We start from the raw sequence: 15,981 nt of genomic DNA, 5'->3' as shown, positions 1-15,981 counted from the left end.
GAAAGAGTCTCATTGAGCTCTGTAACACTGTCTTCATGTCAGGGGCCCTGTCCTTGCATCTTTGTCAGTCAGACTAATATACCAATTCCTCCTACTCTCCCATGCCTCTCACTGACCACTCCAGAGCTTATCTGCAACCACGGAGGCACAGAATGAGATGGGATGACTCAGAGCCCATGCAATCTCACTGGATTGCCCGGCTGGACCTTCAAGGCTACAGGTTGTAGGCTGTAGGCTACAAGCTTTTGGCAGGTGTGCTGCCAGCTCACCCTAGGCATAGCAGCTGCCTGGAGGGACCAGCAGTGCAAGCTAAGTGGGGGAGTTGATACCCTGTGGGTGAACTTTGACCAATGACAGATAGTTAAATTCTCCTCGTTCTCTGTCATTGTATTTCCATACTTTTTTTTTTGGGAATGTCCCTAGTGACCAAGCAACCAGCTGTATTTTCTTTCGATGCTGTGGCCAGCTCAGTGACTTGACCTCCTTGTGTTTGCTTTGGTCCCTTCCTGGCTCACCCCCTCACTCTTGCTTCCCTGAGACTACTGAATTCCCCTTTCCCAATGAAGCATAAGCATGTCAGTTCTGCCTCAGGGAGCTTTCTAGAAAACCCAGGTAAAGATAGTGTGACAATAGTTTTCTTTTAACCTCTGATAAGTATAACCTGTGGTCAGGAGTAAGTGTGGATGTAAGGACCATTAAGTTAGGGAAAGGAGAACTGCTCAGCTTTGGGTGGTCAACCTGGACTTCATAAGTCAAAAAAGGTACCTCTTTCGTCTTTTTAGGAGGTTGTAGCTTTGAATTAAATTCTCATAAATCATGAAGCCATGAAGAGTCAGCTGCAGAGATTCTCTTTCCTGCCACTGGAGTCCAAGGACAACAGGTAAATGGTCTTAATGGGTAAAACACTAGTGGGCAGGGGAGGGGATGGGGGAGGAAGAAAAAGAGAGATAACACTACTAAATGAAACCCCAATTCTATTGATTTCTGGATTTCTGACATTGAGATGCTCATATTGCTATCAAGATGAAATATATCCATGTGGCATGAAAAGAAAGAACAGTCCTATATTTGGATTTCTGTATAACACATGACAAATATCGAAAGATGACTAGTTTTTAAGAATTCAGAATGGAATGCTCACCACCAACTGAGATCTCTGCCCCACATATTCGAAACTCCTTGTTTTTGCTACATGCCAATTTGCAGAGAAACAGGGTTGTACCCAGAGGAAGACCAGTGACTTGAGAACTGAGGGAGTAACCATGCAGAAAATGGATTTGTCTGTCAAACTTGTAGAGGATTAACCTGTTAACACTGGGGTATTGTGAGCAGCCTTGTTCAGGCTTCAAAGAGCATGAAATATTGACAGCTGATCCAAGTGAAATTACACGGGAAGGCTTCACGGTCACATCTCCTCTCTTGCATACATCTGCAATAAGACACAAGTCAGCACATAAGAAATCCATCTCAAAATGGTAGGTTTGTGTAATCCTCAAGAGCAAAGTAAAATTAATCCCATCAAATCATGGAAATATAAATAACCTACACTGCTCTGGCTGAATTGGTGATGCACAATGAGAACAGAAGGTAACCACATTAAAATCTAATTGTATTTGAATTAAAATACGCATCCTTCTCAAAACAGTTATACTATAAGCAGAACCAAAAGTGCTGAGAAAATAGGGTTGGGAGAACATTCAGGAACATGGGACCAGGAAAAATCAACCTCTCTTATATGCAGATTATTCCTCAGGCTACTGAAAAGTACTTCCCAGAATAAATCACACTTGTTTCCATTCTCATTTATGATTTATAAGGCTTACTTCATTACTCAGACCAAAAAGAAAAATAATGGTGTAAGGGGCTATTAGAAACTCCAAGGGATAGATTTAGGAATAACACTTTCTCTTGCTGTATTAATGGTATAAAGTTTGTATAATCTAGAACATTATTTTATAACAAAAGAAAATATTCAGTGGCTCTGTTATGTTTGTGGTTGGCATCAAGGATGAAAATTAGGTCTTACCATGCCATATTTTGGTATTCCTTCAAGATGCAAGACCCTGGGCTAGATGAACCATAACCCAATACAGCTAATGTGACACTACATGAAAAGAGTTTGTTTATTGACAGATACTACATTAAACTCATTAAAAGAGAGGTCATTCTTACTCTCCAGAAGCTTTTGTGTAAATAAATATGACAATTATTCAGAAATGAACAGTTTTTGGTGGTACTGCCAGTGAAAGAACATCAGAATTATAGATTTGCCCTGAATTCTCAAATGTGATAGAAAGCCTCTACTGAAAGTCTCTTCTTTTTTTTTTTTTTTGTAATTGTAAGACTGCTTTGATTAACTATCCTAAACAGGAATTGGTAGAAAAAGTTATTTTTTTCAATGTTTATTTATTTTTGACAGAGAGAGAGAGAGAGAGACAGAGCATGAGTGGGTGAGGGGCAGAGAGCGAGGGAGACACAGAATTTGAAACAGGCTCCAGGCTCCGAGCTGTCAGCACAGAGCCCAATGCGGGGCTTGAACCCATGGACAGCGAGATCATGACCTGAGCCAAAGTCGGGCAGTCAACCAACTGAGCCACCCAGGTGCCCCAGAAGAAGTTATTTATATCAAATAAATGACATACTAAAAATTCCCTATAAATGAAAAATTCTTTTTTATTTTTAGAACTGAAAAAGTCTCTCCCTTTCTCTTTCCTCACCCTATCCTACTTGTATATTTGTTCTCTGCATCTTTAATTTTCATTGATCTTAAGTAAAAAAGTGAGCTCCCAAAAAAGAAAAGGCAGGGAAAGCGTCAGCCATTATTTTTTTAGCATAGTTGAATTTGCTCATAAACACCCTCTGTTAAAATGCACTACCGTTTTAGTAAAACATTCATTCATGAAGTCAGCTTTGTGGTTACCTACTCACTTAATGAGAAATGATATGATTGGACTCATGTTAATCAGTATAAATTAAATAAAATGCATATTAGTTACAGATATGGAACCAGATATACCCACTTAAAATGATAGAAGATTGACTACAAAAGACCAACTACCAGAACAATTGCCACGAATATATATTTCATCTGTAACTGAAAATTTAACCCATAAATCCTTCTACTGATTCAATTATAAAAATATCTTACCTATATTTGCTTTAGCCAACAACAACACAATGATAAAAATAAGTGCCAGTGAACACCCTCCATTTGTTTGTGCCATGAACAGTCAACTCTGGAACACACCTCTGTAATTTTCCTTGTAAAAGAAGACAAATTCATTCATGTTAAATACATTCAGAAAATACCAGGACCAACACCATTCAGAAAGGCTTAAAATGCCCCTTTAATTTCTCTGTATCATTAAGATTTGGGTTTTTTCTTTTTAAATGAAGTATACCTTAAAACTTGTAAACTGAAAATCTTAACCACCTCTAACCCCATTCACTTATGCTTCTTGGAGTTGGCAAAGGGTGGGAGAAGAGGTATGGCCTGTGGAGTCCTTTAGAACTGGGTTTAAGAACTCTGAGACTGGGAGCAAGTTACTTAACCTTCCGAGCCTCAGGTGCACACAAAAATTGTTTTCTTCCAAACAGGGTTGCACCATCATAGTCAAACATAATGGTGTTAAATCCCAAGACTAATGAGAATTTCTGATCTATTCATGTGCTTCCAGAACAGAAGATTAAAAAGTGGCTTATAACCCTCTCCTAGAACTTAGTGAAAAATTGATCTCTTTGGTCATAAGAAAGGGAGTTGTTTGAGTCTTCTACAGAAGTTCAATTTTACTTGTTTGTTTGCTTGTTTATATTTATTACTCATTTATTTTACTAAGTATTCCTATCTCGAATGGTTCAGAAAATGCAAGCTGGTGATTTCTGATTGTTCCCAAATTTAAACCTAAGGAATGGTTCTACTAATCATTAGGGAATTCTCTAAATTCTATTTTAAGGTGGGCCAAAAATCCATAACATATGCTGGAAAGTTCTGCGATGTTAGGCTATTGGGAACCAGCCAATGCAAATGTTCACGTCTTACTCCCATGCCTAGAGATGTGCCAGAACATACTAGACATTCTCAGAAAAATTCACTTATTCCTTTAACAGGCTACCTTTCATGTGCCAGGCACAATGTTAAGTGCTAGAGATATAACAGTACTGCGCTAGTGTTTTTTGTTTGTTTGTTTAGTTTTTTTAGTTTTGAGAGAGAGAGAGAGAGAGAGAGAGAGAGCAGGCAAGCATATGTGAGTAAGTAGGAGAGAGGAGCAGAGCACCAGGGAGGGGGGTGGGGGGAGAGGAAGGGAGACAGAGAGAATCTTAGGCAGGAGCCCTACACAGGACTTGATCCCACAACCCTGGGATCCTGACCTGAACCTAAATCAAGAGTTGGACACTCAACCAACATAGCCACCCAGGTGCCCTGGCTCTAGTGGGTTTATAGAAATGTGCCCACTTGCCCCTTTAACTTTTCTACCTCTAGCCTAGTCATCACTCGTCTTTTCAATAGTCTTTGCTGGTTGCTCTTCCTTCTCCTCCTGACTTTCAACTCTTGGAGGACCTCAGCTCACTCAAGACATTATTTTCTATTTCTACTCCTGCCCCAGGAGATCTCATCTGGTCACCCAGCTCCACATCTGGTCACCCGGTTCTAGAAATCATTTGTATGCTAATGCCTCTCAGATGCACATCTTCATCTCAGACTCCAGTGTTCCAGTCTGTCTCTTTGCATCACCTCTTGATCTCTAACAGTACTCAATATTAACACATTCAGTTGGTCTCCCTTCTCCAAATTGGTTCTTTCCCTAGCCCTTTTTATTTCAGTAAATAACATTCTTGCCCCTTAAGTTGCTCAAAAACCTAGAAGTGGACCTTGAGTCCACTCTCTTTCTCATTCCCTACAACCAGGTCATCACTAAGTCTCATTAATTTTACCTCCAAAATATATTACAGATCAATCCACTTCTCTCTGTTTCTACTGTCCTCACCCTAGTCCAAAAGCCAGTCATCTCTCCCCTAGATGACTATAGTAGCTCCTTAATGTGTCTTTCCAATCCATCCTTACCCCTTTCTAGGTCATTTTCACATACTGACTACCTTTTAGAAATATAAATAAGATTACATTACATGTTTCATACTACCACCATTCACAGCCCTTCAATATGTCTATTGTTGTTAGAATAAAATCCAAAATCCTCACCGCAGATGCTCTCTTGGGCAATGTATGGCCTCACTTCTCCTGTGTTGCCACCATCATTTGCCATACTTTTCTGCCTTGCTCACTCTGCTCCATTCATACTGGCTTTCAGACTGTGCCCCTAAATAAGGCATGCCTTTTGCTGCCCAGAGATTCTGCACTTTCCATTTCGTCTGCTAGAATCCTCTTCCTCTGTTTCTTAGTGGCTGGCTGACTTATATCCTTCAGATCTTAGATCATGTGTTACTTCCTCAGAGAGCCCCTCCCTGATCCCCTAGCCAAAGTGGTCTTGCCCAGCTACTTTCTACTCATCACCCTATTTATTGCTTCCTGGTACAATCTGTAACTACTGTGTTTATTTACTTGACTACTTGTTTGTCATCTATTTTTGTGTGAGAATTTAAGCTACCATAAGAGCAGGAACACTGGCTTGCTGCTCTATGCCAGCACCTAGCACTAGGAAAGAGTATTCAACAAATATTTATTAAAAGAAAGAAAAAGGGAGGAAGGGGAAAGAAATATGAGCTATTAAAAAACTCCTTATAAACATGCCTGTGGTAGGCAGAATAATGGCCCGCAAAAGATGTCCATGCCTTAATCCCTAGAACATGTGTATATATTACAATTCATGATAGAGGGACTTTGGAGGTGTGATTACTGCTAAGGATCTGAGATGGGGAGAATATCCTGTGTTATTCAAATGAGCCCAATCTAATCAGGTGAGTCTTTAAAAGTAGATGAGAGAGGCGAAAATGTCAGTCAGGGAGCTATAATATGACAAGGACTGATATAAGAATCTACAGTGGCAGATTCAGGAGGGTGCCATGAGCCAAAGATTGTGGTGGCCTCTAGAATCTGAGGGTGAGTCTCAGTTTACAGAAAATATGAAATGTGTTTCTTATCGCTCTTGGTTTAAAATGTTTGAAAAACATTGATCTAAATTAAAAGCTGATAGTTTCCCTCTAAACCATACAGTCCAAGGTCACAGCCTACAATGGCCTCTGTGAGCTAATTTCTGTCTATATTACCAACCACATCCATCTCTACTCTCTAGCTGCTTAGTTTTCCTGCAACATCCTGTTGATGTTATTCTCTTACTTTTCCACTGTTCTTAGAATGGCTAAATCTTTTTTTTTAATTAAAAAAAATTTTTTAAGTTTATTTACTTTGAGGGAGAGAGAGCGTACACACAAGTGGGGGAGGGGCAGAGAGAAGGAGAGACAGAATCCCAAGCCATCAGCGCAGAGCCCAATGCAAGGCTTGAACTCACAAACTGTGAGATCATGACCTGAGCTGAGATTGAGAGTCAGACGCTTAACCGATTGTACCACCCAGGTACCCCTAGAATGGCTAAGTCTTATGCATCCATTCCAACTCAGCTCAGACACCTTTTAGTCAGCCATTCAATCAACAAATATGTATCAAGCAGTTGTTGTGTGGCAGGGTCTAGGGATAGAGTGAAGAACAAGATAGTGAGGGTTTCTGCTCTCATGGAACCAACGTTCTGGAATAAGGAGACAGAAAACAAATAAATAACAAATTCAGACAATGATAAAAGAAAACCACAAAAGAAGCTAAGGGGAGAGAAAGACTGGGGAGGAGAGAAGCTGGTCAATGCAAGAGGTGAAGTTGGAGCTGAGACTGGCACAAGCCAAGTGAAGACTCAGGATGAAGCCCAGAGGCAGAGGAACAAGCTGGCTATGGGTGAGTCACAGGAAAAAAAAGGGCAGGGTGGCAGGGGAAGTGACTGTGGGGAGAACGGTAGGACATGAAATGGAGAAGAAGCCAGGAACCAGATCTACCATGGGTTTGTTTACCATGGAAGGGAGCCTGGATTTTACTCTCAAATCTATAGGAAACCACTGATGTTTAATTCAACATTTTTAAAAAAATTTATTTAACTGAGTTTTAATTGGGGATAAGTCAAGGTGTTACAAGATATGAATTACATTAAACAAACACATGCAAAGGCAAAAAGCAAACAAAAAAGTTAGTCTTGGCCTCATGTATGGGGACCAGAGTAAAGCCAGCAGACCAGTAGTGTCTATTCATGTAGTGTCTATTTTATTTCTATTTTAATGTAACTACAACTACATTAAATCTGATTCTGCCACATCATGGCTGACATCATTAATAGTAAGTTTTTCTTTATTACCACTACCTTACTTACTTCATTAAAATTTGTAATATTCTAGCATAAAGAAAATTACAAACTGAATGAGAAGACAACTAGAAGATGATTGGATTATGAACAAACAGTTACATAGGGGATTAAATAAATTTCTGCTTCTTGACTATAAGGGGTATCTACAGGGTATCTTTCAATATGCTTTGCAATTTATGGAGCTATGACATTATCTAAATAAATAAAATAGTAATAGCAAAATATTTAATTAGTTATAAGAATGTTTTAAATGTATAAATATGAAATATGCATATATAAAACACATATTAAATATGTACATAAGAAATATATATGAAATATACATATATGAAATACACACACACACACCCCTATATATGAAATAGGCAAATTAGAGGATAGAGTTGAGTTTATATAGTACATTGAGTTTGCTCAAAACACGAGTTTGCTCATTTTCTTTGAATACCCAGTAAAATAGTTTCTCCTCTTATAAGAAACTCAGAACCCCAAAGACCTTCAAGTAAATGAGGTATCTTCTAATAAAATGAAACTTCCTATCAACTGTAAACATCTTTCAGACAGCCTGCCTGGAGGGTTGATATTAAAACTACAACTCTATCTTGAATCAGAAAATCAAAGAGAATGCTGCCTCACTGACTCGTCACTGACCCATCACTCAAGTTGTGACAGTTTCCACACAGTGAAAATACTATCTCAGTGAGGGGGACAAGGATGAGCCAGAAATGCTACAACTGGCAGGAAGGCAGAAGCAAGGATAACTCCCCGGTGAGTATCTTCCTCTGTTGCTCCAGGAAGAAGCACAAAATACACATTACTGCAAAACTGTGTTTTAGTAGGCTAGGAAAAACCCTTACCACAGGTGATAACTGCATGTAGGCAGGAGCACTTCCTACTTCCACATTACTTTACTTAACGTGGTAGCACTATGTTAAGTTCAAGGGGGCAGTGTAGTATTGTGGAAAAGAAAAAAGCTAGTGAACCTTAGTTCCACTGTGCGCTATTAACTGTAAGAGTGCCATTTCCTCATTCTTACAGTGCATACAGTAATAGGAACCTGGACAAAGTTACTGGGAAGATTAATATGATAGTGTCATGGACCTATGAGATTACCTAGAACAAAGTAGGCACTCCACTGAGGCTAGCTCCCATTTTCCCTTCTGGGTCCTGCTTTTGCATATCTCTCTCTCTCTCTCTCTCTCTCTCTCTCTCTCTCTCTCTCACACACACACACACACACACACACACACACACACACACACAAGCAGGGGAGGGGCAGAGAGAGGGAGAGAATCCCAAGCAGGCTTCCCACCGTCAGCACAGAGCTCAACATGGAGCTTGAACTCATGAACTGTCATGAGATCATGACCTGAGCCCAAACCAAGAGTCAGGCACTTACCGACTGAGCCATCCAGGCACCCCAATGGATGTCTTTTCTAAATCACTTATGACTTTTACTACACTGGAACTATATACGTTTTGTAAAACTAGGTTTAAAAAAAATCATATGCTAGACTATCTTTCTTTTTTTTTTAATGTTTATTTCTGAGAGAGAGAGAGAGAAAGAGAGAGAGAGAGAGCAGGGGAGGTGCAGAGAGAGAAAGGGAGACACAGAATCCAAAGCAGGTTCCAGGCTCTGAGCTGTCAGCACAGAGCCCCACACGGCTCTAACTCACAGACTTCAAGATGATGACCTGAGCCAAAGTCAATGCTTAATTGACTGAGTCACCTGGGTGCCCTGAGGCTATCTTTATTCTTAACCTTAGTATCAAATACTTGAATAAGTCAGAGGAGGAAGGCACTTCAAAGGTTAGCTAGTCACTGCCATGATCCTGCTGCTCTTACCCTCCAACAGCTGACATTTCAGTCTGGGACACTGCAGAACAACCAAATGACGTTCTAGATGTCTATCAAGGTTGACTCTCTTACAAATGCATACTATTAATTACCCAGTTGACTCAATGAGGTGGAGTACAAAATCCTTCCCTTCTGCTGGCAAAGCTACTTATAGACATGTCTTAGTGGTGGCATCTCAGTACAAAGACCACACTTTGGAGGTTATCTATTTCACCTTCCCCATTTTACAGATAGATAAGTCAAGGTTTAGAGAAAAGAGGGGGACTTGCCAAATGTCATTAATAGCAGAATCGAGATCAGAACATAGATTTTCTGCTTTCTAATCTAACATTACTTCAAGCATGTGAGACTGCTTCTGATTAGTAGCAATAGCAGCATAATAGTAAAAATAGTGCTAATGTTAATTCTACCATCAAAACTAATGCTTAGTTTATCGATTTCTTACTATATTCCAGGCACAATGCACATTACATGCATTCTTTATCATACCCACTAGTAAAGCAGTTATAATGCCTTATGCTTTAATCTTCACAAGTTTGAATCATTCTGATGCCCCCTTCCCTTCCTCAAAAGAGAATGAGACAAACAAATACAAAAACAGTATAGAGACAATATGTAACCACCTCTAATGATCTATTCCACTAGGATGATGGAAAAGGAAAATCAAATCCACCAAGTAGCAAGCTTGCAACTTCGCCATTGGAGTCAACCTTCTTCTCCATGACTTTTCATGAGCTAAGTCATGAAAAAGAACAGTCTCCTGACTGAAGCATTATCTCCTTTTTCCTTCTGAGTCTGCCATTTGGTGAAAAAAATCTCACAAGCTCTAACATGGACAAATGCTGTGCTGTCTGACCCTGATCATCAAATCAGTCTCCTTATGATGTCATGTTAGGTGATGTGACTGGCAAGGAAAGTAACATCACCTTAAACCTCTCTGCTTTTTCTTCTTTCTACCCAATAGTCCCAACACACTTTACATCAACAAACTAGACAGACACTGTTCTCCTTTCTCGAGAGCAGCTGAGGCTCTCTAGAATTTCCTCCAGTCTCACTGGTAAGCATTTGTACTCCTAACTTTACCTATACGTAGGCACATTCTTTTCTTGCTTGAAAGCAGGAGACTTCTGAAGTGTTTCTGAAGTGTTGGTCCTTTTTTTTTTTTTTTTTAATTCTGTTGGAGGGTTTTCTCCTTTCCCTCTTTATGACCTCTTCATTTTTCTTAACAAAAGTTCCTTTACACATTTCCCCCTTCTTTTATATTTTTCTGAAATGTTCTTCTGTTAATTCTATTTGCCTTTATTTCCATTTCAGATATATCACACTGGACATAATAGACAGACTCTTGAAATACTGCATATAAATAAATTAATTTAAAGGGCATAAGGGAATCTTATCTCAACCCTGGAATCATTTGTACTGTGAACTGTCTTATAAATTGAACAAGCACTTCATTTTGTAGAGATTTCATTTTGTAGAGAACTACAAAAAAGAAATAAAAGAAACAAGACATGGATGGAGTCCTGAAGAAATAAGGTACTCTCAAGTCAATTGGTGTTATTTGGTTTGTTTCCTGTTTTCTTTCTTTGATTAGCTCCACAAGCCAACAATTTTCATAGCACTTAAGTTTTTATTTTTTTTGAGTTTTTAAATTTATTTTGAGAGAGACGGAGATGGCATGAGCAGGGGAGGGGGAGAGAGAGAGAAGGAAAGAGAGAATCCCAAGCAGGCTCCGTGCTGCCAGTGAGGAGCCCGATACAGGGCTTGAACTCACAAACTGTGAGGTTATGACCTGAGCCCAAACCAAGAATTGGTTGCATAACCGACTGAGCCACCCAGATGCCCTGTACTTGTTAAGTTTTAACAATCCAACCTTCTTGGGGCACCTGGGTGGCTCAGTTGGTCAAGTGTCTGACTTTTGATCTCAGCTTAGGTCATGAACTCATGGTTCATGAGTTCGAGCCCTGCATCAGGCTCTGTGGTGACAGCATGGGCCTGCTTGGGGTTCTCTCTCTCCCCTCTCTCTCTGTCCCTACCCCACTTGTGCTCTCTCTCCCTCTCTCAAAATAAATAAATAAACTTAAAAAAAAATCCAACCTTCTCTATTTTCACCCTCCGTATCCATCTAGAGCTATAAATAAAATAAGTCGTTGTCTTTCAGGAAGGATGATGTACTGGGAAGAGCATGGTGCCTGGGGCTTGAGGCCTGGGTGCCTGGTTCTTCCATTTCTACCTGTGTCACCATCCCAAGTAACTTCACATTTCAAAGCCTCTTTTCCTTGTTTGAAAAATGGCAACCGACATTTATTGAGAAAATTAAATCTCTTTTACTAACTTTTTTTCCTTAATTTATTGGAAGGGTTTCTCCTTGGTCTTCCTCAATCTTGAAGTCTCTATTTATGGACAGTGGCAGAGGGTGGGGGGGTTCATCTTAACATCTTGGGTATTATTATCTTTGGATTCTGGCAAGCTTTGCTTCACCTTGTAACCTCAACCATGGAGTCTTTTCATAAAGTGCTACGAGGCATCAAAAATATTAAAGCACATTGCAATTACTCTGTTTAAAGAATTTTCTAGGAATTTCACAATTAAAGATAATTGGAGGCACACTGCCAGGGGGTGGGGTGAGCTGAGACTGGTGATCATCATTCCACAATGTTCCTAAACGTTTCTTATATAAATGAAAAATTCAGTTGAAGTCTCTACACAAACAACTCCATGTCTCAACATCTCTGCCTGATGTTTTACTCAGTGTTTACCTTTTCCTCCGCATATCACTGTAAAAGAGATGTAAATTAAGATTCTAATCTTCATCATCTTTTACAGGCATTTACTTAGCAATTTATCACAATGCAGAGCATATATTTGAGTTGTTAATATTAGGTCATCTGCTATATAAACTATTGGTATCTCTATGCTACAGGTGGGAAATCCTCAAGTTGACCAAGTTAACACAGAAAAGCCAGAAGTGGGGCGCCTGAGTGGCTCAGTCAGTTAAGCATTTGACTCTTGATTTTAGCTCAGGTCATGATCTCGCGGTTCGGGAGTTGGAGCCTTGCATAGGTCTCTGTGCTGACAGCTCAGAGCCTGCTTGGGATTCTCTCTCTCCCTCACTTTCTGCCCCACCCCCACTTTCTCTCTCTGTCTCAAAACAAACTTAAAAAAAAAGGAAAACCCAGAAGTAAATTCAAAATTAGATAAATTAGAACTGCCTTCCATACTTGAGTTTCCTCATTTGTAAAATGAGAATAAAAATAGCACCGACGTCACAAGATTATTGTGGAGATTAAATGAGCAGCTCTTATTACAGTGCCTGGTATATAGCAAGAGTTCCATAAATATTATCTGCTTTTATTATTATAAGAAAAAAGGATAATATCACCTACTTTTCAAGGATATTATCAGAATTGTTGGACAGGCTTGCTTTTTGACCTTTCTCTTTGCCTATTCATCTGACTCATCACTGAAAGATTAATTTGATTAAAGCTAGATCCCATACCTTCCTTGTAATAGGTGACTTTATGCCACCTATCACCCATGACATACTAAGTGTTCTCCTAATTATTGTCTTCTCAAACAGTTTTCCTTTCTTGAGGACAGGAACTGGGTCTTACACTTCTTTATATTTAGTACAGTGACCAGCACAATGTCTTGAACATAATAGCTGTTCAATACATATTTGTATTAAAAAAAAATCATTGTTTCCATTAGCAAAGAGCACCACAAGATTCCAAGAACAAAAGCCATTGGACAAACCTTCTTTGGGATTTGGCTTTCTTTTTACATGGGTCTGCACAAATTGAGAGCAGTGCTGTGAGTGTAATTACAAAGATGACAGATAACTGGCCAGAGGACAAAGCAGGTATACTAATACAAAAATAAGTCCACACTTGAGAAATAATGTGCAAAATCTACTATACTGAGAGGATTCTTCTCCCATAAAAATCTTACATATGCTTTAGAATTTTTTTCACCCTGGAACTCATTCTAACACATGATTCAGAGCTTGCCAAAATTTGGAAACTGACCATCCTATGTAATCATCATGACATTCAAGAAACAAGACACATCAAAGAATGTTGCAGACTCTTATAGAGCGTTTCATGCCTAACAAAGTACTACTGGTAATGATTGAGGATTTTACTTTACAATGCGGAACAAGTGTCAGCTCTTAGCCACTAAGGTTATATGTTGGACAGAGAAACAGGGCACTGTACCATTTCCAGTTAATGGGCAATAAGAATATAATGTTTGTCCAAGTGGAAGTGGATATAATGTTATGAGCCGGCAAGAAGCACGAAGTTTGGAGCCAGGAACTTGAAACTCACCATCTCTGTGAAAGCAGGGAAGTTTCCGTATCTGTAAAGTGAGAACACTAATAGCCACTTCATCTACTTTTAAAAGAATTATAAAGGATCACAAAATACACTCAAAGGCCAGGTACATAGTAGAGGCTCAGCAAAGACTTTTATCTACAGAGGATATACACATAAGGGATTATAACAATTATCCAGAGATAAGGGATAAAGATTAATTTTGTCCTGTTCTCTGGACATACCTGGGTAAAGTCTTTTGTATGTTTCTGGGTTATGAAGTTTAAGATGTCCATCTAATCATGCAGATACTTAATCTCTTATAATGCTTATACTTGTGCCCCCTAACCAGCTGAGAAGAGCCTTCCCAAAGACATTCCTCAAATGAGGAAATTGAGTCTGGCCGGTGGCTAGCCAGTGGGCTGGGCTTGCCCTTCCACGAGCAGCTAATGCGCCAGGTAGGGACTCCAGGTGTGTTTATGGGAAAGTGCTGCCGATGATGGGACAGTACACCCACCACGCGAGACTTAAGACTGCAATGCCTTAGAAAAGGCCCATTTTCTAGCCCGAGTCACGCCAACACTGGACCCCGAGTCGTGCCTTCGGCCCTTTCCCCAGATGCCAGCCCTCCCTGCCCCACACACCCACCATTCTGCGTCCCGGGAGGCTCACTCAGTCTGAGCGCCCTCTCCCCTCTTCCTAGCCGAACCCCAACCTGGCACCCTCAAGTGCACATCAGCACCCAGAGAGCGAGGACCTTGACGAGGAGAACTCCCAGCCGCACCCAATGCCCCGGGAGAGGCGAGGCACGAAGCCCGGGCATTCAGACACCCAGCTAAGTCCGTGTCCCGGGGTCCCCGGCGCCCCCACCCCATTCGAGCCCCTGGTCACTCACCGCGCGTCGCCGGTATGAGGGCGGGGGCTGGGGCTGGCGAGGCCCCCGCGGCCCCGGCGCTCGCGCTCGGGGCGCACGTGTGGCTCTAGCCCTGGGCGTCCGGGCGCCAGCGCGCGCCCTACTGCCGCCGCCCCCGCCACGTGCGGCTGGTCGACCCCGGGGCGGGGGGCGCGCGCGCGCGCGCGGCGGTGGAGGAGGGCGGGGCACGTGCAGCTGCCGGACCCTCGGCCCCGCGGGCGCCTGCGGTTTCCCCGCCGAGCTCCACGCCAGCCAGGACCTGGTCCTGCCCCCCGCCCCCGTGGGCTCCCAGTGTCGCCCGGAGCAAGGGGATTATCGCTGGGCACCTGCCTTCCCGACACAAAATGCGGACGCAAAGCCTTCGCTTCTAAGGTTGAGCGAGCCTTGACGGAGTTGGTGCGGTGAATTACGTGCGAGGTAGGACCAGCCCGACAAAACCATGTCCTCAGCTTGCACAGCCACAAGGAGTCACTTTGTTGACTCATGTTAGAGTGAGAACTTTCCTCAGAGATGTCCTTCCTCTGCGCGCTCTGCGCTGCCCGCCTCTCTCCGCACGCTCGCGCAGGCTCTCCACGGTGGGCAGTGGGATGACAGATAACTAGCACTCTTAGATGGCATGACACCGACCCTAAGTGGTCCCGTGTTCGATATGTTGTAAGTGGGGTTCTGAGGGAAGGGGGAAAACTGCACACAAATGCAGAGGGGATGACAGCAGGACCCTTAACTTATGACAGTATTTCACTGGATCTAGGAATTCATTGACGATACTACTTACCGTGTTTTAGGTACCAGTAAGAAATAAGACTTGTCACATAAGCTATGACACATGCTTTCTTGTCACCTAATGTCTTTTGATTAAATTTTTATTTATTGAAATATCCCTTTTAGATTTATTTATAAATATGTTTGTATTATCTAACACTCTTCTTCATTCACAAAAGGAGAAGGGAAATACAAGCAAAATCAATTGGTTAAGATATTCTTCAGATACATTCACATTGGGTCCAACGCTCCCCATCACCTTTTTTTTCACCCAGTATCATCCTCAGTGACAGAAGAGTTGTAATAAGGCAGCAGGTCTTAACAGTGTCCCACTGTTGTCTCTAGGGTATTCTTCCAGGCCACCAAAACCAACCTAAGTTAGCTGGGCATGCTCAGAACCAGCCCCCTCATCAAACTGGGCAGTAGGCCTAAAACTCCCCATTGTTGGAGACATTAAATATGAAAAATGAACATCTTAGAATCAACAACGTACCCTGGATTGTTTTTATGAGACAGTGACATATGGTGGTATTTACACACTTCAGCAATTTGTCTCCATAATTAATGGATAAAAACAAACATTTTAAATTGTAGAATCTTAACATTACTGTGTAATGAGATGGTGAATGGTTGTGGAAATCATTTGCAACAAAGTCAAAAGAGTTATTTTAAAACTGAGTTTTTTTTTATTTATTTTTTTCACCAAAAAAGGTAAATGTTCTAAATTTGCTGATATGTTCTGTAATGTTATGCATCTATCAGTAGCATGTTACCAAATAGG

General features: G+C 41.1%; 1 protein-coding gene across 1 annotated transcript in view; it reads right to left on the bottom strand.

Moving 5' to 3' along the window:
* Window positions 1–14,487, bottom strand: part of IL12RB2 (interleukin 12 receptor subunit beta 2) — a 142,947-nt gene extending 128,460 nt beyond the window's left edge. The window contains exons 1-3 of the mRNA XM_042997534.1: window positions 14,421–14,487; window positions 3,149–3,260; window positions 1,142–1,429 (exon numbers count right to left, since the gene is read on the bottom strand). Of these exons, the coding sequence (XP_042853468.1) occupies window positions 1,142–1,429; window positions 3,149–3,224 (364 nt within the window). The 5' untranslated portion in view covers window positions 3,225–3,260; window positions 14,421–14,487. The remainder of the gene's footprint in view (window positions 1–1,141; window positions 1,430–3,148; window positions 3,261–14,420) is intronic.
* Window positions 14,488–15,981: the final 1,494 nt, after the last annotated feature.

Source organism: Panthera tigris, chromosome C1, assembly GCF_018350195.1.
Source record: "Panthera tigris isolate Pti1 chromosome C1, P.tigris_Pti1_mat1.1, whole genome shotgun sequence".
Lineage (NCBI taxonomy): Eukaryota > Metazoa > Chordata > Mammalia > Carnivora > Felidae > Panthera > Panthera tigris.
This window is presented reverse-complemented; position numbering and strand designations above follow the sequence as displayed.